At 40.9% G+C, this 24,151-nt stretch overlaps 1 protein-coding gene across 3 annotated transcripts; it reads left to right on the forward strand.

The window, feature by feature from the left end:
* The first annotated feature begins 10,432 nt into the window (after positions 1 to 10,432).
* On the forward strand, positions 10,433 to 22,768 carry ABRACL (ABRA C-terminal like). 3 transcript variants are annotated; one of them, XM_019648079.1, is made up of 3 exons: positions 10,433 to 10,624; positions 17,013 to 17,079; positions 22,194 to 22,768. In XM_019648079.1, exons 2-3 carry the CDS (start codon positions 17,019 to 17,021, stop codon positions 22,376 to 22,378), a joined length of 246 nt encoding a protein of 81 aa, XP_019503624.1. In that variant the 5' UTR covers positions 10,433 to 10,624; positions 17,013 to 17,018; the 3' UTR covers positions 22,379 to 22,768. The 3 variants fall into 3 exon arrangements, with proteins under 3 accessions (XP_019503624.1, XP_019503621.1, XP_019503620.1); XM_019648076.1 differs by having other exon boundaries at positions 10,433 to 10,597; positions 17,017 to 17,079; XM_019648075.1 differs by having other exon boundaries at positions 10,435 to 10,597.
* Positions 22,769 to 24,151: the final 1,383 nt, after the last annotated feature.

Genomic DNA, 24,151 nt, shown 5'->3' on the forward strand with positions numbered 1-24,151 from the left:
AGACTGAAGAACAAAAGGAAAGCGACTTGTCTGTTCCCCTTCCCCCAATTCCCCAGCATTGTTCCCATCCCCCCAATTCCCCCCCAAAAAAAAATCTTAAAAAAAATGCTCCATCATACACATGAGAGAAAGGAAACCCCCTCCATTTTTACTTCTAGGGACATTTGCATTTTGGAAAGGGAGTTTTCCAGCCTGCAGACAAGTTTCATTTTGCCTACACAGTCTTTTAAAAGCACTTCAATAAATTGCCTCGTTTTTTTTAAAGATGGGAACTCTATATTTTTTTAAATTTCAGGTTTCTACATCTTTTAAAAAATGGTAAGAGCTAGCAACATTGGGTGCACACTCCCACGGCTGTCATTTATATTATTTGCCTTTCCCTAAAGGCATTTGAATTTGCAACATCTTGTTTTACAGCAATCTATACTCATTGAAATTCTAGGCATAAATTATGGGGGTAGAGTAGATATCTGGGGGAAAAGAGACCTTCCTGAGCACCCCTCAAATCTTATAATGTTGCTTAGGTATCCGATTGTTCTTTGCTCATCCTGGGAAAATGCCCTTCCCAGAGACACCACAAAGGAAGGAACCCGGACAGAGATCAAAACAGACCCATCATATTCTGTGAGGTGGACTAAAAAGACTTCAATGAATTATTGTAGCTGCAAAGCTGCAAAAGCCCCTTGGAATCCCTTGGAGCAACAGCTACCACAATCTTTCCCTGACTGCTGGCTTCACAGGCTTGCCGAGACCAGTGGTTCTCAGCCTTGGCTGAACACCAGAATTACTTTGGAATTAATTTAATTTAGGAACACAGATGTCCCAGAGATTATGATTTAATTGGTTTTGGTGTGTTCTGGGCACTGCTTCTTAAAGGTTGGCAGTAGGTTCTAATGTGTACCCAGATTAACCACCACTGTCATGCTTTGTGGCATTAAGGCCTCCCACTTCAGACCTTCGGTAATCCCTGGACATTTGAGCTAGAAATTGTATTTCGTAGCCAACCTTAACACCTGACTCCACTGTGCTCACAAGTTTGCCTGCCTGGCTGCTCTTTGTACACAGCATTTAACCCCTCGTGACTGAGTTCAATGATCTAGAAATTTTAACTCTCAGCTGGCAACGCTGACCATTTGGCCCAAGCTCAATAAAGGATAAGGTAGCCTCTCTCTTACCGGAGATACAACAAAGACTCAGGAAAAAGAAAGCGGAACAATTGAAAACCAAAGAAACAAATCTATAAAAGAGAAGGGTGAAATATGGGTAGGGTGACTGACTTGTCCTAAATTCACTGGTACTGCCCTAGATTTTACGTTTTGGACTAATTATTTAGGGGTAAGAATTTAGATTGCTTGTCAGAAAAGTAGGAAGCCTAGAACACAGGTGATTTATACATTTTTTTGGTTGGTGGGTTGGGGGGTAGGGGGAAGAATTGCAAAAACTAAGTCGTGTTTATCAACTTATTAAAGTTCTTGGCAATTTTCCAGATTTTGTTGGAAATTTCCAGATTTTTTTTTTTCCATCTAGTATACCAGCTTTGCCCAATAGAACTTTCTGGGAAAATAGAAATGTTTTGTGTTATCAAAAACAGTAACAATCTGGACCGACCGAGTGGCTCATTGGTTAAGAGTTGGCTTGGGAACATGAGCTCTGAGCAGTTGGGCCGCCAGTTCGGATCCCACATTAGGGCTATTGACACTGCGCCCTCTACAGCTAAAATGGTGAACAACAGCTTGATCTGGAGCAGAGTCGCAGGGAGCTGCTGTGAGCTGCCGGGAGTGGCCGTCCAATGGCCAGTGATCAACTGCCTCACCCAGGAAGAATGCAATGATCACAATACCAACTTGGGCCAGTGAAGCGACATCCTCCACAACTAGACTGAAGAACAAAAGGACAGCAACTTGTCTGTTCCCCTTCCCCTGATTCCCCAACACTGTTCCCCTTCGCCAATTCTCCAATAAAATCTTTTAAAAAACAAACAAAAAACCCCAGTAGCAATTGCATACTTGAAATGAGGTTACTGTGACTAAGGATCTGAATTTTTAATATTATTTTATTTCAATTAATTTAAATGTAAATAAAAATATCCATACGGGTCTAGTAGCTCTTTAGAGCTGCTATTGTCAATGATAGACATTTTGAGGCGACTCCTCTCCCATACCTTCTTTGTAGAGAAACTGTCTCATTTACAGCTTTTGGAAACAGCAGCCCTGTGTATTGGGCATAGCAGATTTACCTGGGTCAACCTGAACTGGGTCAATCCAAACTGAGCCAATTAATTTTTCTCTTTGAAGACTCTGGAACTGAGATACTGAAAGGCTGCATCCATTTGGTAATGATGAGTTGAACAAGTAGGTTTGGCACTAGAGACTGTGCCGTGGAAAACCAAAGTCATATGCAACCTGAAGTTATGTTGGGGTGGAAACTAGAAACCATGTACTGAAAGGGGAGGGCAGGAGTGTGAGGAAAGAGAGAAGAGGAGGAGGAAAAGAAAGAAGAATCATGTTGTCTCCTGAGTGATGGACATAATACCCGAGCTTTGTTAAACAATTTGTTTCTAGTTTGAGGGTTACGGAAGAGGAAAAAAATAAATGTATGGAGGAAGAAAAAAAGAAAACATTGTAATGGGGCTGGCCGAGTGGTGCATTGGTTAAGATTTGTCTTGGGACACCAGCTCTGAGCAGCAGGGCCCTGGGTCAGATCTCACATGCAGGCCAGTGATGCTGCGCCCTCTACAGCTAAGATGGTGAACAACAGCTCGACCTGGAGCTGGGCTGCCATGAGTCGCTGGCAACGGTGTAGGCTGCATTGGGGCTGGCTGGCAGCTGGCATGTGCTTTTGTGAGCTGCCATGAGTGGCCGTCCAATGGCCGGCGAGCGACTGCCTCACCTGGGAAGAGCACAATGAGAATACCAACATGGGCCAGTGAAGCAACGTCCTCCACATCTAGACTGATGAACAAAAGGACAGCAACTTGTCTGTTCCCCTTCCCCGATTCCCCAGCGCTGTTCCCCTCCCCCAATTCCCCAATAAAATCTTTTTAAAAAAAGAAAAAGAAAACACTGTAATGTAAATTTTAGAAATACAGGCATTATATATTATTTAATAAGCCAGTTTAGAAGAGCCCTGTTTTTCAGTTGACAAAGAATGGCTTTTTTCACATGGGAAGGTTGTTCTCTTTGACCACTCTTTAAGAAAGAGGCATATGAGGCTTGGCACATAATGGTTTTCAATAAATATTTGTTGAATGAATGAATGAATAAATGAATGAATAAAGCAGCAGTGGAGAAAGGCAGCTCTTGCTTAGAGCAGTCAGATCAACCCTTTTGTTCAACAATTTTTTTTTCAGCCAAATCATTTTTATTTGTTCTCTGGGTTAGCTTCGAATTATTTACAGTCAATTAGTCTTGTCTTTCTGCTGTTCCTTCTTCAAAAACATTTAAATTGACATATAATTCACATACCCTAAAACTCACCATTTTTAGTGTACAATTCAGTGGTTTTTAGTGTACGTACAAGACTGTGCAATCTTCACCACTATCTAATTCCAGAATATTTTTCATCACCAAACAAGGAACCCCATGCCCATTAGTTTTATTCCCTCCTCCCCTTAGCTCCCAGCAACCATGAATCCATTTGCTGGGGATTTGCCTCCTCTAGACATAAAAGTTCCTACTTGGGTATAGCATTAGGAGAGTGGAATGGGCCAAAAAATGTAAAATATATGTTTGACATTTTGAATAACTGTCAAATTGTTTTCCAACAGATGCTGCACCAGTTTACATTTCCACAAGCAATGTATGAGGGTTTGACTTTCTCCACATCCTCACCAACACTTGTTAATTTCCATTTAAAAAAAGCATAGCCATCCTAGTGGGTATGAAGTGGTATCTTATGGTGTTTTTGATTTGCATTTCCCTTGTGACAAATAATGTTGAGCATCTTTTCATGTATTTATTGACCACATATATATCTCCTTTGGAGAAATATCTATTCAAATTCTTTGCCCATTTTAAATTGGGTTATTTGTTTTTATTGTTGAGTTGTAAGAGTTTTCTACATACGCTGGATATAAGATCTTTATTAGATATATGACTTGCAAAATTTTTCTTCCATTCTATGGGTGGTCAAAAAAAATTCTTGATGGTGTCCTTTAAGGCACAGACATTTTTAATTTCATGAAATCCCTTTAATTTCTTTTTTGGTTGCTTGTGCTTTTCATATCTAAAAAAAATGTTGTCTAATCCAAGGTCATGAAGATTTACACCTATTTCTTCTTCTAAGAAGTTTATAAGTTTTTGCTCTTACATTTGTGTCTTTGACCCATTTAAAATTTTTGTATATTATTAGAGATAGGGATACAATTAATTATTTTATGTGTGATATCCAGATTCCCAGTACCATACATTGAAAATACTGTTCTTCCTCCAGTGAATAGTCTTGGTACCTTTATCAAAAATAAATTGATTATAGAGAAATGAGTTTATTACTAGACTATCAATTCTATTATATTTTCTATGTATCTATACTCATGACAGTACCACTTACTGTAGCTTTGTAGTAAACTTGGAAATCAAGGAATGTGAGTCCTTCAACTTTGTTCTTTTTCAAGATTATTTTGGCTATTTTAGATTCCTTTCTTTCATTATGAATTTTAGGATCAGCTTGTCAAAAAAATTTAGAATTTTGATAGGGATTGCATTAAATCTGTAGGTCATTTGGGAGAGCATTGTCATCTTCATAATATTAAGTGTTCAAATCTATGAATATTGGATGTCTTTCCATTTAGTTAGGGTTTTTTAAAATAAATTTATTTCAACAATATTTTGTACCAGTGTATAGGTCTTGCACTTCTTTAGTTAAACTAATTCCTAGGTATTTTATTCTTTGGATGTTATTGTAAACAGAATTGATTTCTTAGTTTCATTTTCAGATTGTTCATTGCTAGTAGATAGAAATAGAACTCATTTTTATACGTTGATATGATATCCTGCAACCTTGCTGAACTGGCTTATTGGCTCTAATAGCTTTTTTGTGGATTCTTTAGCAGACATCTTTGTCTTGTTCCTGATCTTAGGGAAAATGCTTTCAGTCTTTCACCATTAAGTATGATGTTAGCTATGAGCTTTTAATAGTTGCCCTTTATTAGGTTGAGCAAATTCGCTTTTATTCCTATTTGTTGAGTATTTTTATCATGAAAGGGTATTGCATTTTATCAGATGCTTTTTTTGCATCTATTGAGATGATCATGTGGATTTTTCCCTTTATTCTATTAATGTACTCTATTACATTGATTAATTTCCATTTGTTGAACCAACTTTGCATTCCTGGAATAAATCCCACTTGTTTATGGTATATAATCTTTTTGCCATTATTTTTTAAGGGCACAGATTCTACTTTTATTTTCTTGTGTCACCCAAAACACTCAAACAGTACTACAACTGGATCAAGAATTAGCGCCCAAGACGTGCAATCATCATTATTATTACCATTATCAACATTAATATGAGCTCGTGGTGATGATAGTCTGTACTAGAATGACAGGTCCAAATGAGAAATCTCATTTGAAGAAATAAGATAAAATTTAGGGACTACTTGCTATAGGGGAGTATTAAATTTCCTAATGTTGTTGAGTAACCGTTACATTCCTGGGATAGGCCTCTATTCTTCATATTTAAAAATGTTTTATTAAAAAACAACACAGCCACAGAAAAAATAATATTTATCTTAAATGTCCATCTTAAGGAATTCTCAAAACAAAACACCTGTTTAACCAGCACAGACAGCAAGAAGCAGAACATTATTAGCACCCATAAGGCCCCCTCATGCCCCATCTTAGTTGCTACCACCCACCACCCAACAAGGATAACCACTATCCTAACTTCTAACACCACTGATCCTTTACAAAGATTTTTTTCTATGCACTGCAGTGGTGACAATTATATATTTTTAAATGAATATTTCGATTTTTCATGAACCGTTAAATATAATGTTATAATTTTTCTCATTCCAGGAACATGTAATTTCTTAAGCAAAATTATTAGTATATATGTCATGCTTTATTCTGGAAGTGTCTATACCTGTGCTGACCAAGACCATGGCTGATAGCCACATATATCCATTGAACACCTGAAATGTGCTATAAATGTAAAATACATAATAGACTTCAAAGACTTAGTACAAAATAATGTACAATATCTCAGTAATCATTTTTATTTTATTTCATTTTATTATTTTATTTTTTTAATTAAACTTTATTGGGGTGACAATTGTTAGCAAAGTTACACAGGTTTCAGGTGTACATTCTGTAATACATCATCTACATATCACATTGTGTGTTCACCACCCAGAGTCAGTTCTCTTTCCATCACCATGTATTTGATCCCCTTTACCCTCATCCACCACTCTCCTCCCCCCTTACCCTCTGTTAATCACTAAATTATTGTCTGTGTCTATGAGGTTTGTTTCTTCATTTGGTCTTCTTGTTCTTTTGTTGTTTTCAGTTTTATACACCACATAACAGTGAAATCATATGGTTCTCTACTTTTTTTTCTGATTTATTTTGCTTAGCATTATAATCTCAAGATCCATCCATGTGGTTGCAAATGACACTATTTCATCTTTTCTTATGGCAGAATAGTATTCGATTATATATATATATATATATATAAAGAAGATGTGGTATATATATATATATATATATATATATATACCACATCTTCTTTATCAATCATCTATCAAAGGACACTTTGGTTGTTTTTATGTCTTGGCCACCATAAATAAAGCTGCAATGAACATTGGAGTACATATATCTTTACTCAGTAATCATTTTAAAATAACCATTACAGGTTGTAATAATAACATTTTGGATATCTTGGGTTAAATAAAACATTATTAAAATTAATTTCATATGTTTCTTTTTTAATGTGGCTACTAGAAAATTTTAAATTACAGATGTAGCTCTCAATTGTATTTCTATTGGACAATGCTGGCCTATACTATGCAATTAAATAAAAGTGGAAAGATTATCTTAATATTTTATGTGTACATTACTGAAAGTTCTTTTTGACAAAGATCATGCTGTAGGCTGCTTTGTACCCTCCAGGACTGGTACACTGTGGCTGGCACATGCTTGTTAATTAATGACTACTTCTTAACTGTTTGATGAAGTTTATTTTTTGCTTTTTAGTTTAAAATTCCACATTGTTTACCTACGAGATGATAATATCCCTGAAAGATTAAGAAATGCCTGAATGGAAACTGGAAGAGTAGGAATTGGGTATGAAAAATATTAGTTGGCAAAACTTATAATATTTCTTTCATCAAAAACAACTTTCCTGAATTGTAATTCCTTATAGATTAACATGAAGTTTATGTTTTGTTTACCACAGCACATGTATAAACAAAGTTTTTTTGTTTGTTTTTTTAAAAAGATTTTTATTGGGGAATTGGGGGGATGGGAACAGTGCTGGGGGATTGGGGGAAGGGGAACAGACAAGTTGCTGTCGTTTTGTTCTTCAGTCTAGTTGTGGAGGACGTTGCTTCACTGGCCCAAGTTGGCACCATCATTGCACTCTTCCTGGGTGAGGCAGATCAGTCGCTGGCTTCTGGATGGCCGCTTACCGCGGCTTGAGGGCCGCTCACGCTGGCTGCTGGCTACACACGGTAGCCCATGGCAACCCACTGCCACAGGGGCTGCAGCCTACGCAGTGGCTGGCCACTCACGGCAGCCCAGCTCCAGGTTGAGTTGTTGTTCAGCATCTTAGCTGTGGAGGGCTGTGTTACTTGCCCTCATATGTGGGATCCGAACCGGGGCCCTCTGGCATCCCAAGCCAGTTCTTAACCATCGCGCCACTCGGCCAGTCCTAAACAAAGTATTTTTAAAGAATGAACCCATTTTTATACTAACAAGGACTTTTACTTATTTAGGTAATACATTTCTTCTTTTGCTCACTGGCAGAATATTATAACACACTAATTACTAAGTCATAACAGAAGTGGCACACTACAGATTGATTATTCGTTTCATTGGATATTATCTGATTGAAGAATTGTGAGTGCTGACACTGGCTAAAATAGCCAGGTCCTGCTTGGATAAATGCTAAATATGATATTTTTCTTGAATGGTAATTTTTGCATCATGTAGACTTTGAAAGATATAACTTCTCAGATTTCTTTTAAGGAGAAAAAAATAGGCCTCAAGGGATCCTGTCACCACCTTGAACTTCATGTGATGTGAGAAATCTACCTGAATTAGACCTTTGAGTAATTTTTTTTCCCGATTTTTAAAAAAATTTTATTGGGGAACAGCCATGGTCATTGGTTACACATTGCTTTCACGCTACAATGGCATAGCTGACTTTTTTTTTTTTTTAAGAAAAGAAAACTGTATTAAAATTGTAATACTCAATATATACCGATAACAAAAGATGAATACAGGTCACGTTTGACTTCTTAATTACCAGAGGTGCTCAGGTGGTTACCATCAGCGTCCATACACTTCTGATTACGGTGAACTGCTTGAGCAACGCTGACCAAGTGTCTACCTGTATATATATATTTTTTTGGTTGTGGGGAACAGAGGTTCATTCAAAGTCATGCCCAGGGTGATTGGTGTTGAACTGTGAAAGTGTAACTAGAACAGTTTGGGAAGTGGACGTTCATATCCCCCTGGGGAGCAGGCCTTTGTTGCTCTAATTCCATCACTAGGTCTCGGCTTCTCTTACAATCGTCTCCACCACTCTAGCCCCCACCCACCTTCTACTTCATTCTCACGGTTTCTGCTTACCCAAATGTTTTGTTTTTGGAGCCGCATTTTCACTACTCCTGCCTCAGGACCTCTCTTAGCTTCAGCCGTTCTATCCGATGGCTCATTCTCTGTATTCTCCCCCTTTCGATTTCCAAGGGGGAATCTGATTGGCTTACCTCACTACCAGAGCCACTATTTGGTGAGAATTGTTTGTTCCAGGTCACCTCCTGGGATGATGACCAGTTTCTGGACTCTGTGCTCTGGGGTGACATGATCACCCTTAAACCAATCAGGTTTTGGAGGGGGCTGCTTTTGGGGTAGCTCTTTGTGCAACCTCTGTCCTATGAATCATTTTGGTCACTTTTCTCAGCAGGGCCTCGGTTTTCTTTCTGAAGGGACCCCAGGTAAAGCATCTTTCTCTCTCTCTCTCTCTCTCTCTCTCTCTCTCTCTCTCTCTCACACACACACACACACACACACACACACACACGTGCGCGCAAAAACAAAAAATGACTAAAATAAAGGGAGTTTGAATAAGTTGACCGCATTATGCAGTTAAATGTATGAAGTAATGAATAAGGGAAGAAACTTACACTGACCCAGGATCAAGGCCTGTACTAAGGTCTGGCTGCTTGCCGCTTGAAAAAGTTAACAATCGAGAGACAAGGTTGGTGGAAAGAAAAGCAGGTTTATTCAGAATGCTGCATTCTGGGAGGATGGCAGACTCCTGTCCAAAGGCCACCTCCTTGTTCTTAGACAGGTTAGAAGATTTTATAGATACACAAGAAGAAGAACAAAGAAAAGGGGGAGTCATTCAAGCGGGTCCGAGGGCTGACATCGCATCCTGGGGTCTGGTCTGTTTGAAGATAGACTCTGGACTCCTACTCAGCTCCACCACCGCAGCCTGGGGCTTTGTGTGTCACCATGGAAAACTGCAAGGGAGTTGCAAATTGGATTTCGGTGTCTGGTAGCCTGAGAATTAAGAAATTGCCCTTTCCAGGTTAGGATTCTGCTGATTAAATGGATTAATGAGGTATGTTGTAGCCTTCAGAAGGGAACAAAACAGTTTTTAAGTTAATCAGTGAGGGGAGAAACAAAGAGCAAACAGCTGAATATGAGGATGGCTCTAACTGCAAACCAGCTAAGTTTAACTTCAAGTGCCTAGATAGTGGGCTATGAGGTGAGTCAAACTGCTAACTAGCTAAGTCTAATTACTATTGATTTACGGAATTTCACCCTTACACCTTTGTCTAAGTGAAATTTCCTTGCAGTAAATCAAATTGGTTTTCAAGGTGAGTTTTGTTTTGCAAATCAGACCATCCTGCTGACATGCAGTTTTCTGGAGGCTCTGCTCCAGGCACACAGAACCAATGTCAGATTCCTCTTAGGAGACCTCAACATTCAGCACTTTGAGGGCGCTTTATTTCGTATGTTAGGAGAGAGATCTTGGCAGGAAATCACGCCAAGGATCTGCTTCAGGGTGTTGGGGACCAGTGGCTCTGACCAGCACCGCGGAAAGGAGGCAGTAATCAAAGCTGTGGGTCCATTTTCCTAGAAGTCTCGGGCGCTCTGCCACCTGTCTGGCGTCTGCCCCCTTCTCCAGCGTCTCCTCTCCCGACTTTGCTTCTCATAGGCTTGTCCCCGGAGTGTGGGCGGCCCCTTTCCTGAGCGCTTAAACTCTTACCCCCACCCCCGCCCGCTCCGCCTCCGCCTCCTGCTGCACCCCAGCCTTTTTCTTTGCCTCAGTCACTTCCTTTCTCAGCCTCTTCCTCCTCGGTGCGCTTAAGATAACCAGGTCCGGCCGACGCTGCACCAGTTTTTCATTGGAAAAGAAAAGGAGGCAGAGCGGTGAGTCCCCTGGGACGATGTGACCAGGTATAAGGGATGGACCCGTGTATCCGGCGGAGGCCAAGAACAGGGGGAATCGTAGACTGCGGGTGGAAAGCCGGCGCTGGAGGGGGTTTTAGGCGTGTGGAGGTGACACCTAGAATCGGCCGAGACCGCGCCAGCGCCCGGGTGGGAGCGCCACACGCCCCTGCCTCTCTCGGACTTCCGCACCCTGCTCACGTGACGCTTTGCGGGCCGGGGCGGACGGGGAAGTCAGCAGCGGTGCACCGATTTTTACCGCGGTGCAACGTGTCAGCTTTGCATTTGGCGGGGTCGGAAGACAGTTAGGCAGAGCTGGGCGGGGAAAGGCCAGTCGTGCGGGGAGAGGCTCCCCCGAGGAATGTGGTGGCCTCAGGGCAGCGCACTCTGCGGCGCGGCCGGCGGGTGCGGCTCTGTGCTTCCCGGCTGTATGTGGGGTAGGGGCTCGTGAGAAGACGCTAAGGGCCTCCGGCACCCGGAGTGGCGTCCATTTTCCTTGCCCAGTTTGGGCGCTCACTCTCGCTACGCGCCGGGGCGCACCGGGCACCTGGAGCGTGAGCCCGCGGCGCTGGCGCTGGAGGTGCGGAGACAAAGGCTTCCGGGACTCGGCCCTTCGCGGGGAGGCTGCACCGGAGCCCGCCGTGCTGCCCCGGGGCAGGCGGCCGAGCCCGGAGCTCCCCTGCTCTGCCTCGGTGCCGGTGGTGATTGAATGGTTGCCTGCAGGGGACAGGGTCTTGGGACGCCGTAGGGGCCAGTTCCCAAACTTGGAGCAGGGATGACCAAATATGGAGTGTGCGCGCGCCTGCGAGCTGGCAGGAAGGAACCCAGTCATCCTTTGACCCGCACCAGCTGCTGGTCTTGGATAGCGTAGGTGGGCTGGAAAAGTGGCCAGCCCTGGTATGTAGAGTTGGCTTCTGATTCCCAGACGCCCCTACTCCATTAGGCTTTATTGTTTTATACATTAGAAAATTTCATGTATTGTCTCCAACCTTAAAAAAAAAGAAGGAAAAACAAAAGTATAACAGGGTCTTTAAATAGATGCTTAAGTGTATACTGATGGTGGAGCATTGCAGCATATGCCCAGCCCTCTGACGTGCCGCTTTCTTTGTGATTCCCACGCACAACGCCTAATTAGATTCTGTCACAATTAGAGGGCTCGCCTAGCATCTGCCATCGCCTTCCTTTGAGTCCCCCCCCCCACTTTCCTTCCCCCATCGACGAATGAGCTCTTTCTTCCAGTTAGACTTGCCCAGCTCATGGCCTCTCATGATTTTTGATCTTACTGCTTTCTCCAGCCCCAGGTGCGTGTACTGACAAAATGCCATGTAGTTTGCTCCTGCTTCCAAGGATTGTGTAGCTATTTCTCCCCCTTACCCCTGCTAAGTAATAAAATAAATAAATACATCATGCCAAATTATGTGTGCTAGCAATAGTTCCCACGCCTGTAGTGTTCCTACTTGGAGGGGTCTGGGCAGAGAACTTCCCTTGCTCTGTGAGTGTCCTGCTTTGGTAAGTACTCAGCATGTAACAGTTCATACAGATACAACTCGCTATTATATTTAGTGCACTTTGCATAATAACCAGCAAAGAAAAAGGAAAAGCAGGAGGACAGGGATGGCGAGAAGGAGAAGAACCACACTGTGGTAGAAATAGCACTTGATTGTGGGGAGTCCCTCTGAGCCAGTTTCATTATTCATAAAATGGGGATAAATAATACATACTTTGCAAAGCTCTTAGGATTACATGAATTAACATAGATAAGGAGCCTCGCGTGTAATTAATTATAAAGAAATGCTGGTTGCCTTTTCTTAAAATTGGATGAGCATGCATCTGTTTAATAGGATGCAGGTATTCACACTATACATAATAGTGGGATTTCCTCTTTGAGTCTCATTATTCAAAGAGAGCTATGTCTGAAGTGTGCAGCTGGTGGTGGGTGGAAGGAGTGGGGAATGGTGTTAAAGAGTAAGTTTTAGAGGGGGAGGAAATCATAGAATCTGAGAATTAGAGAAGACCATAATCCCCTTGGGCGTTTCATTCTGCAGAAGTCCACGGAGGGCGAATTTCCTCATCAACCCTCATAGATCCATAGTACATCTGCATTAATGCTTCTAGTAACAGGGTGCACATTTTATTAATTGTTAGGGAAACGTTTTTCTTATATGGCTCCCAAATCTGCCTTTCTCTTACATCTATCCTCCTACCCAATAGAGCAACACAAAACAAGACTGTTCGCATAAGTACATAAAAGGAGCTTTAATTTAAAACAGAAAAAAATAGTGGCAGGTCTTCTCTAGGCTAACTTTTTGGGTCAAGTCTTTAGAGTGCAAATGACGGAAACTCATTCAAATAGCACAAGCAAAACCAGGAAAGATTGGTCTATGTAACTGAAAAATCAGGGTCATGTACAGGTTCGATCACTGTTACGTGATTGGACTTTTCTTTGTTCTACCTTTATTCCTGACAGTGTTCTTCCCACTTGGCAGCCGATTACAACAGGGGCTGTAAACTTACATCTTAGAATCCAGTAGGACAGTGTCATTTTACTAATAGTTCTGGCAAAATCCTTGGGTTAAACCTCATTGTTCATGATGGGATCACCAGACTATGCCCCAAATCAATTATTCTGGCTCTGAACCACTCCTGGAGTTTAGGCTGAGACTCTACCCAAGATACCTGTGTTTAGAGTAATGAAGGAAGACTTAATCCAAACAAGAATTAGATTGCTCGTGCCAGATGGGGAATGGGTGCTGGGCAGGTAAAAATGACAGCTGTCCAACACACTGACATAGGTTTTTTTCCTACCATTATTTTCATGGTATATCTTTCAGTTGTATCCTCTGGGTGTGTTTTGGCTTTGGAGTATCTCTCTTAAACTATATCTTGAATTGAATATAATGTTATAGATAAAATTTCACCAACACAAAGTTCCTAATATTTGGACGCTATAAGTTTTGATAGTTTTATGTAGATGCATGAACCTAAGATGTTGCATTTTATTGCAATACAAGCTTCTTAAACTATAATATTCACACATACGTGTATAATGAAGCACTTGACAGATGGTACTTTTAATTATTAGCTGATGGAAAACCTGGGGTCCCAAGCAATATAAGTTAAACATAGATGCCATTCATGTTTTTAAAAGCTACCAGGAATTAGTTACAATCTGGATAAAGTTGTTTCTTCCAAATTGCCACTCCAAAGTAAATCATACACATCCCCACTTTTTTAGCCCCTGACTTGATGTGGAGAATTTAGGATTTGAAAACAGACCGAATTGATGCATATTCTGCCCAGTTGTTCATACTTCCCAACCCTCATGTTGCCGTTTTCACTGTAAATTGCTGCTTTCTTAATGGAAACTTTTCTTCCTTTACTTCTTCTACCCAACTCGGTCACGGTTCTGTCCTCCACCTCTACCTGCTGTTTTCCATTTCTTGCTGAGATTTCTCTCCTTATTTCTGTAGGTGTTTTCCAGGCCCTTTTTACCTTCCCTTTTCTGTCTTTGAGCACTCTTCCTCCATGAGCACCCCTCTGTTCCCCTCTTAAGTCAGCAGCTCTACAGTGACAGCTCCCAAAGTTGTAGTTCCATCCCCGCTCATGCCTTTTGCTCCTTTCAGTCTGTGAAACCAATATTTATTGAACCTGTATCCTCGGTGCCAGATGTGATCCTGCAGAGAGCATTACAGTCAGATCCCTGCCTAGAGATGCTTACCAGCTAGTGGTAAAAGCTGGTAATTTCTAATCAAGTGAAATGAAGAGGGCGGTCGGACAGTGCTCCTGGAACACACAGTGGGGGAGCTCTCCTGCTCCAGGTCTCATGGAAGGCTTCCTGGAATTATTGGGTCTTCGGAAAAGTCATGACGTATTTTGTCTGTTTTTCAAAGGTCATTTATTTATATAAAGAACAAAGATCAATCAATGATATATTGCCTGTTTTGTTTGATAACCTTTTGCCACCTTTCAGTGAGCTTCATAATTCCTCGTTCATAGAAGTTCCAGTCTTTATTTGCAAAAAACTGAACAAGGTGCTGATTTATGGCCGCATCTGAATTGAACATTATACCACACAAGGAGTTTTGAAGAGAGCAAAAGAAGTGGAAGTCTGATGGCACAAGGTCAGGCGAGTATGGTAGGTGTGGCAATGCATCCCATAGAAGCTCCAATAATTTTGATGGGTGATCAAACTTGTGTGTGGTCTCACGTTGTCGCGATAGAACACAACTCCTTTACAATTAACAAGGTCTGGACATTTCTGGATGATGGATTCATTCAAACTGTCCAATTGCTGACAGTACACATTCGAGTTGATTGTTTGTTTCCTTGGTAGGAACTCAAAAAACACAACACCTTTAAAATCCCACCACACAGAGCATAGCCTTCCTCTGATGAATGTCTACTTTCCACGTCGTTTGAGGCGAATCATCACTTCGGGACCAAGACCGTTTGCACACCACATTGTTGTAAACAATCCACTTCTCATCACCAGTTATCAGTTGCTTCAAAAAAGGATCGTTTTCCTCATGTAGATGTTTATACGCTCCATCAAGTGAACTTCTTTGAGTTCATGCGGAACCCAAATATCGAGCTTGCTTACGTATCCCAACTTCTTCAGGTGGCTGTGAATGCTTGAATGATGGGTGTTCAATGTTTGTGCAATCTCTTGTGTCGTGTAACATGGGTTTGACTCGATCAATGCCTTTATTTTGTTGTCATCAACCTCGGTGGGCCTTCCTGACCGAGGAGCGTCGTTGAGATCAAAATCACCAGCACGGAATTTCGTGAACCATCATTGGCACTGACATTCTTGTACAGCATTGTCACCAGAAACTTGATGCAACTTTTCACAAGCTTGACACACGTTCTTCTCTTTATGGAAATAAAATAGTAAAATATGGCAAAAATGCAGTTTGGTCTTCCTTCTTCAACTTATTGTAAAATCTCCAAAACTCAACCAAATCGCTCAAATTTTTTTAAATGAAGCTTGACCTGTCAGCTGTCAAATGACATAGCAATAACGTAGATGCAAATGACTCTAGTACAGTGGTTCTCAACCTTCCTAATGCCGCGACCACTTAATACAGTTCCTCATGTTGTGGTGACCCCCAACTATAAAATTATTTTCATTGCTACCCTATAACTGTAATTTTGCTACTGTTATGAATCGTAATGTAAATATCCTTTTGTTTTCTGATGGTCTTAGGCGACCCCTGTGAAAGGGTCGTTCGACCCCCAAAGGGGTCGCAACCCATAGGTTGAGAACCGCTGCTCTAGTACTTCCAAAAATGAACTAGTGCTATCTGTTGCAAACATGTGTCATGACTTTTCCGAAGACCCAATAGTTATATCTAAGCTGGGATTGGATGTGTGGGAGTTAGCCTCAAGAAAGACAAAGAGTCATGGTCTGGGTTGAAGAAATAGTATGTGTGAAGGTGCGAGATTGAGGGACATTTAAGGAATAAAAAGAAGCTCTATGTAACTGCACCCTACAGTTGACAGTAGAGTGGAGGAAGCTGAAATGGTGGGCAGAACCCGGCCCATGGAGGGCCTAGTGACCTAAGGTAAGTTTCATAGCTCCCGTTAGTCCTGGACTCCTCCTTATCTGAAGATGAATGGTCTTCCCCACAAGCTCTCCATTACAGTCAGGTTGTACTGGACATTGTCCAGGGAAGGACATGTTGTCCCTGGGTGTGACCCAGAAGTAATGATTGCCCTGACCTGACATTATTAAAATTGCCTTGTATTGGTCTGCCTTGCCTACTAGACTGTAGGCTCCCAGAGGGGAGGGAGTGTGTCTTTTTATCTTGGTAGCTCCAGCTCCTAACTTAGGGCCTGCTTTTTCTCCTTTGCTTCTGTACTTTAACATATGCTCTTCCCCAAGCATAGAACACCCTTTCCCAACTGTCTACCTGGTCTACTCCTCCCCAGTGACCTCCGCAAAGCCTTGTGTGGCTTTCTCCTTTGTGCCTTGGACCCATCACTCAATGAGTGCTGTCACATTGTTATGCATTCCAGGCTTTTCTCTGCTTCTGGAGGGTGAGTTCCCTGAGGGCAGGTCCTGTACTGCTCACCTTTATATTTTTGGTGGCAAGCAGAGCACCGTCAAGAGGATGGGCTCAGCGTCGATAGTGGGTACAAGGAAAATGGCTGTATTCTTCCCAATAGACTGTGTAGAATACGAGTGAAGTCAGCTCAGAGGGGAAGTTATAAAGATGGAGGGAAAATGGAGGGACTCTAGTGCCATGTATATCACACAAGTATTTTTAGGAAGGGAGACACGGTAAGTTAACAGTGACAATGCTACACAAGTAAAGAAAGGGCCCTTGGATTTGGCAAGATATGCTTAATGGAATGTAGAAATGATAATACTACAAACTTTTTTTTTTTCTGTCAGGCAGCAATGAATGTGGATCATGAAGTTAACCTCTTAGTGGAGGAAATTCATCGTCTAGGTTCAAAAAGTAAGTATTATAACACAGGTACAGTATTTCTATTGAGTTTACATTAAAGCAAGTAGGACCACCTTTTTTGGTAGAAGTCTGTGAAGGGCTCACCAGGGCTTAGGACACAGTTATGAAAGCTCTACCCTTGTCCTAGGTGACAAGTGCCTTCTGCCATGCAGTGATATCTGGAGACACAAAGCTATTGAGGTATAGTGAATGGTGGAGATATTTCATGATCCTTTGAGTGGAAAGAAAATTGCTGTGCCTGTTGAATCTGGTTGCATTGAAATCTGGTAATTGAATCATGTTCAAATTTTCATTTGTCACACCATTAAAATTCATTTTTCTGCTTTATCTTGCCAGCATTTTACAAACTTCCAAATGACTAGGGACTGAGAGTGAAATTATACTCAATTGTCTCTACTTTCTTCAGATTCTTGAGTTTTATATGATCAAGTATTTATGTACGTATACCTAAACCATCCTTTAGGTAGTTTTTTTTTTAAGTCAGGTTTTTCTTCAGCAGCATATAAGCAGCTACCATGAAATTAGTGACATGTAAAATTGGTAGTATTAATATCTTTTTCCTAAGTTGTAATGAAAGTTACTATTGTGCTTGTAGCTTTGGGTATTTTTGCATCTCAGATAAGACATGCAAGGTTTGGGGAGCATTTTGAAAATTGTAAGACCAACAGACATATTCAGCAACAACTAGGATAATGGAACTAAGAAGTTATGAAATTACATCATATCAATGTAAAGTGGCTTTAAATTACCTCAAGAGTTGTCTTGTCATTATAGTTTGATTCTTCTTACTTATAGCTCTGTCTGCTGATGAATCACAAATCATTTGAAATAACAAGACATACTTTGAAATTCCCATTAAGCCATTCATATCAAATGCCCCTGTATTAGTTTTCTATTGCTGCTATAACATTACCATGAACTTAGTGATGTAAAACAACACATTTACTATCTTAACAGTAACGTAGTCTGTCTTAGTGCATTTGGGCTGCTATAACAAAATACAACAGACTGGGTGGCTTTTAAACAGCAGGCACTTATTGGTCACAGTTCTGGAGGCTAGAAGTCCGCCATCAGGGTGCCAGCATGGTTGGGGTAAGTCCTCTTCCAGGTCACAGACTCCCTCTTGCATCCTCACATGGTAGAAGGGGCTAGGGATCTCTCTGCACCCTCTTTTATAAGGCATTAATCCCTGATTCATGACTTTACATTCTTACACCCAAATGACTTGAGCACCTCCCAATGGCCCCACTTGATAATATCATACCTTTGGTGGTTAGGATTTCAACACATGAGTTTTTGTGGGGACACAAACATTCGGACCAAAGCAGTCTGATAAGGGTCTCTCTGGGCTGAAATCAAGGTGTTGGCAGGGTGCATTCCTTCCTGGAGCGCTAGAGAATCTGTTTCCTAGTCTCTTTCTAGTTTCTAGAGGTAGCCTGCATTCTTGGCTCGTGGCCCCCTTTCTCCGTCATCAAAGCCGGCAACAGCTGGTTTGAGTTCTCACATTGCATCACTGTGACCTCGTCTTCTGCCTTCCTCTTCCATTTTTAAGGACACTCGTGATTACATAGAGCTCACCCAGATGGTCCAGGAAAATCTCCCCATTTCAGGGCTCTTAATTTAATCACATCTACCGAGTTTCATTTGCCATATAAGGCAACATATCCATGGTTCTGGGGATTGGGGCATGGATTTCTATGGGGGTCATTATTCTTCCTATCTGCACTTTTTGGTCTTATCTATTCACTTTACTTCCACATCAAACCTGAGACACCCTCACTGAAATAGACTGAGAAAAGATAAACGAGGCATATAAAAGTTGGCATATAAAACTCAACACCTGATTTGAATCATATGGTCAGTTGTTATTTGTTGGGAATCTGTGTGTGCCAAGCACTGTGTAAGTACAAGTGACATAAAGTGTGTGCCCCTGTGCTTCAGGAATCTCACTACTGAGTTAGGAAAAATAGATTGAAAACTCATGAGGCAATTATCAGAAAACAATGGTATGCTAACCTGCGAAGTGCTGACATTCAATTTAGAATGGTCCCAGAGAGACAGATCATTGAAAGCTGTAGGGCACTCAATGAAGTTTTGACTCTCCGGCAAGACTTTGAAGTGTAGGGCATGTCAGTTTAGGAGGAAGTGGCTGAGCTGCATTTGGGATGCTTGTGGAGAGTGCTGAGGAGACAGTGGGGGATGTTTAGTTCCCCAGTCATACAGATGAACAATCTTTCCTAACCCCATTTTTCTCCCACCCACTTGAGGGAAGTTGGGTGAGTATTGTTTTCAACAGTGATGCCCCTATATGTGGTCCTCATTTCTATATTCCGAATTTCTCCTGAGCTCTGTGAGGTCAGGTTACCCCTGGGAGTAGTGCAATTGTTTGGTTTGTTAAAGGGATTAAAGATGTATTTCCAAAGATTTATGAGATTCTTGTCTCTCCTACATTGTTCTTCATGTCAGCTTAGCGCTTATTGGTTCATTGCATTTAAAAGTGTTAGTGGTCAACTAGGATCAACTCATTCTGCACTTCAAAATTAGCAGCTATACAAACTAGAAGACACCAAAGTCATTATCATTTCTCTATGGATGAAAATATTTTGAACATTGCAGCTTAACCAGTCCTCTATGACTTACCTGGTCCTTGTAAGAGATGACGGATGAGTTGGAAAGCATCTATGGAGATATGGGATCTACTGACATGTTATGGTTAATTATTTAAGTTGTGTCTGGAATAATTTTGATGAATATAAATTATAATATAGATTAATCATATTTAGACTAATCTAAATAGGATATATTTGCTGAAGGTGGACATTGATGAATTTAGTTATATCTGTTTCTTACAAAATACAATCCTTTTCTCATTTTTCATTCAGTAGAAAAAAAATTAAATGGATAAAGATTATTTGAAGCTATAAATTCTTTCATTCAACAAATATTTCTTGAGTGCTGCCTTTGTGCTTAAGTGCTAGAGATATGAAAATAAGTGAAACTCTATCGTAGCCCTTGTGGGTCTCTAAGTAGCAGAGAGACAGGCAAACTAACTGGAAGTGGTTAAGAGCTTGAGTCCTGTTTTGGGAAGTCTGGAGTCAGACTTTCTGAGAATGAATCCAAGCTCCTCTACACACTTGCTGTATAACCTTAGGTACGTTCCTAAACTTCTGTGCCTAGGTTTCTTTATTTGTATAATAATAATACTCTATTTCAATGATTCAAAGATCCTTTATTCATGCTGAAATCTCTAAACTAAGGATGTATCTTCTAATGCATGGTGTGTTATAGTTATTTTGGCAGTCTAATTGGAAGATATCATAATAGTTCTTGAAATCAATTGTACCTTATCTTTGATGAAATGAGGATTAAGTGCATTTTCGTGACTGTAAAATGCATTGAACGGTCCTAGCAACATAGCACATATTCATTCAATACAAGTTCACTATTATTACTGTAATTGATGGTGCCTGCTTTGGCAACTATATATTTGAATTTATAAGAAGAGCTATTAACCCAATTGAATGAATCACAGAGGACTTCTCAGAGAAGGTGACATTTGAGTCCTTGCTTGAAGAAAAAGAGCTTAACTAGGGAAAGGGGTCTGGGATGCTGGGCAGATGGCTCGACATGGGTAAAATTACTGAGGCAGGATCTTTCATATCCTCTTGGGTAACAGCAAGTCATTCATTTTAACTGGATCAAAAGGTGCATGGGACAATATAGCAGAAAATCAGGTGCGAGGTGAGTGCAAGGGCCAGAAGACGAAGAGTCTTGTCGTGAGGCCATGGACTTCACTTTGATGGTAAGGAGCCATCGAAAGAATAGAGTAGAATATTATCAATCAGGTTTGCATCTTACAACGTTTCTTCTATATTTTTAATTCATGAATATGGAGGATGTATTGGGGGGGCAAAATGGAGAAAGGGAGGCTGGTAAGGAGTCTTGCAGTTACCCATATGAGGATTAATTTGGGCCTGAATCAAGAAATTAATTGTTCATGGAGAGGAAAAGCGAGAGCAACAGATGATACAAAGAAAGTGGAATCACTTGCGAGATTGTGGGGTGAGTGGGCAGGAGGACTCCAAGATTACACCCAGCTTTCTGCCTTTGGTGCCTTTAAAAAAGTTAACCTGAATTTGCCATATGCCAGGCACCCTCTAAAAGGTGTTGCCTATATTCTATCTTTTAATCCTTGTAACAACCCTGTGAGGGGCATTTTTACCCTCATTTTATGGATGAGGTAACTGCAGCTCAGAGAACTTGAATGGCCTGCCCAAGGTTACCCAGCAGCTCTATTTATTTCTGTAATCAGTGAAAGATGCTTCTTGTAGAGGGTCATGCTAGAAGTTGAAAAAGTCAAAGAGGTACATCTTTGTTTTCTAGGCCAAGCATGGTTAGATTCTCAGTTTTCCTTTACAAACTTATTTCTTTTTTCTTCTCATCTTAGATAGTTTAGTTGAGGTGAGTCACTCTAGTTCCCAGTGCCTGGACTCTTACTTGCTTCACCTGTGACTATGGTTTGGCACACTCCCCCATTTCTCTCACTCATGACTGAGCCAATGATCATTGCTCGAGTGCTCAGTGTGCGCTGGGCAGTGTGCTGTGTGCTGTGTGCTGTAGAACTGTCACTCAACAGCACTGTTAAGGAAATGTTAAGACCCCCATGTTACAGATGAGGAAACTCATCTGGGGGTTCTGAGTGCTTCAGAACACACTTAGAGAAATGCTGCTCCAGACCCGAGGTTTCCCATATTTTTGCTGATTCAACAACTAACATGATCATTACAAAAATGGAAATTGAGACAGAGAGGTATTGGTCTACAATAGTAGCACTGTAACATATTCACCGTTTATAGATGTTTCTTGGTTCTCTTCCAGTCTTTGTCCAGACGATACTAATGTTAGGAGGTGAACAACACATGAATTTTTTTTTCCATTACTTTTTGGATCTGACAAGAGGTTACATTGAATTTATGATTGTTAAATGTTAAATTGTAATTTTGGTTAAACTATAGTTAAGTATTTATTAAATATTATGTAACTCTTCCATACACGGGGCAAGAAACAGACTTTGCATTGGCTAACATTGTATTTTCTCAAATTAGATGCTGATGGGAAGTTAAGTGTGAAATTTGGGGTCCTCTTCCGAGATGACAAATGTGCCAACCTCTTTGAAGCATTGGTAGGAACTCTCAAAGCTGCAAAACGAAGGAAGATTGTTACATACACAGGAGAGCTACTTTTGCAAGGTGTTCATGATGATGTTGACATTATATTGCTACAAGATTAATGTGGTTTGCATATCATTGTTAATTGTTATTTTTTTGTTTCTGGTAAACTGGAATATTTTCAAGTAAAAGGACAAACATATGAGCATACTTAATGTATTTTTATAAAACTTTGTAAACGAAAGGAGACTCATTTTAGAAGTCTACTTTTTTTAATCTTGAAGGGAAATTTATGTATCACACTGTAAAATAAACAAAACCCATTATTTTTCTCAGGAATCTGGAAAATATAGGCATTAAGGCTTTTTTGGTGGGCATGTGAGAATGTTTCATAAATCATTCTTAGACAATTCCTATAGATATTAGACATTCTGTGAAAGCAAGCAGCAAATGGAAGACCAACCCCCACAAGGAATAGATTAATGTTTATGTAATAAAAACATGTAACTACCTTAAAACTGTCTTATTTCTTTATTTTTTCATTTAGACTTATATGCCTCTCAGAATTGAGATTTTGCATCAAGATTAGGTAACTATTAAAAGTTATCTTAATTTGAAGAAAACCCCTCTTAAAGCTACAGAATAGTTTAAAAATTAAAAAGTGGTGATGGTTAGTGCTATGATTGGGCCCTATGAAAAAAAATCCTGATTTAGATGTCTATTGTGTGCTTATCATTGAGTTATGGGACATGTCAAAAAAATGTAACCTAAAAACTTCACTTTCTAATTGACTTAGTTACACCAACCTGACACAATACAGGATTGTTTATAATTGCATATTGCAGCCTATAGTACAGGGGAATCTCAAGGAGAGTTCAAATCAGTGAAAGCCAAGATAGTTGGAAAATGTATCATAGAAGAGGCGGCATCTGTATGATTGGAGCTGATTAACTGGAGAGAAAAAAATGGGATGGGTGAGGGTGATGACTCAAGGTAAGACAGAGGGATGTGCATTAGCAAAGCATGATTTTGTGAAAAGTAGGAGATGTAAGATTGACCGGAGTGTTAGGGAGAGAGGTGATTCAGATTGGATAATTAAGGTGGAACCTGGGAAGCCAGGGAGAAACGTCTGAACAGAAATGGAGCCGAAGAATTCCATGATGAAATCATGTTCAGTGACGGTCACTCTGGCACTGGTAAGTAGGGTGAATTGTAGAGAGTGAAGATACAATCAGACAAGCTAGCAAAAACAAGAGTCTCATGGGGGTGGTGATCATGGAAAGGCAGAGGAAGGATGGACTTCAAATACATTTTGGGGCTGGCCAAGTGGCTCATTTGGTTATGAGTTGGCATAAGAGTGTAAGCTCTGAGCAACAGGACCGCCTGTTTGATTCCCACATGGGCCAGTGACGCTGTACCTGAGCTGAGCTGTCGCTGAGTGGCCAACAGGTGGCAGGATAGCTCAGCTGGTGTAACAATAAGATTGCCTGTTCAATGGTGGGCTATGCCCACCCACAACCAAGACTGAACTTGGCACCTTGAGCTGAGCTGCCACCCAGATGGCTCAGTGGATAGACTGTGTGCTCTTAACAAGACTGCTGGTTTGACTCCCACATGGCATGGTGGCTACACCCACCTGCAACTAAGATTGAACACAGCACCTTGAGCTTAGAGGCCACGAGCTGCCGACAGGAAGCCAGATGGCAACTGGCACCTTCCACAACGAAGACTGAAGAACAACAACTTGGCTGGTCCCCTTCCCCAATTCCCCAACACTGTTCCCCTCCCCCAATTCCCGAATAAAACCTTTAAAACAAAAATACATTTTGAAGGATAATGAAACTCTGGCATCAGTACACTTTCTATTGTGACAGGACCTCATTTCAAAGTAGACT

This window comes from Hipposideros armiger, unplaced genomic scaffold (genome assembly GCF_001890085.2).
Source record: "Hipposideros armiger isolate ML-2016 unplaced genomic scaffold, ASM189008v1 scaffold_120, whole genome shotgun sequence".
Lineage (NCBI taxonomy): Eukaryota > Metazoa > Chordata > Mammalia > Chiroptera > Hipposideridae > Hipposideros > Hipposideros armiger.

Bases quoted from the DNA above. Each gene is read 5' to 3' on its own strand.
- ABRACL (XM_019648079.1), top strand. From the start codon at position 17,019: ATGAATGTGGATCATGAAGTTAACCTCTTAGTGGAGGAAATTCATCGT. The intron at 17,080-22,193 runs GTAAGTATTATA...TTCTCAAATTAG, and splicing joins TCATCGTCTAGGTTCAAAAA to ATGCTGATGGGAAGTTAAGT.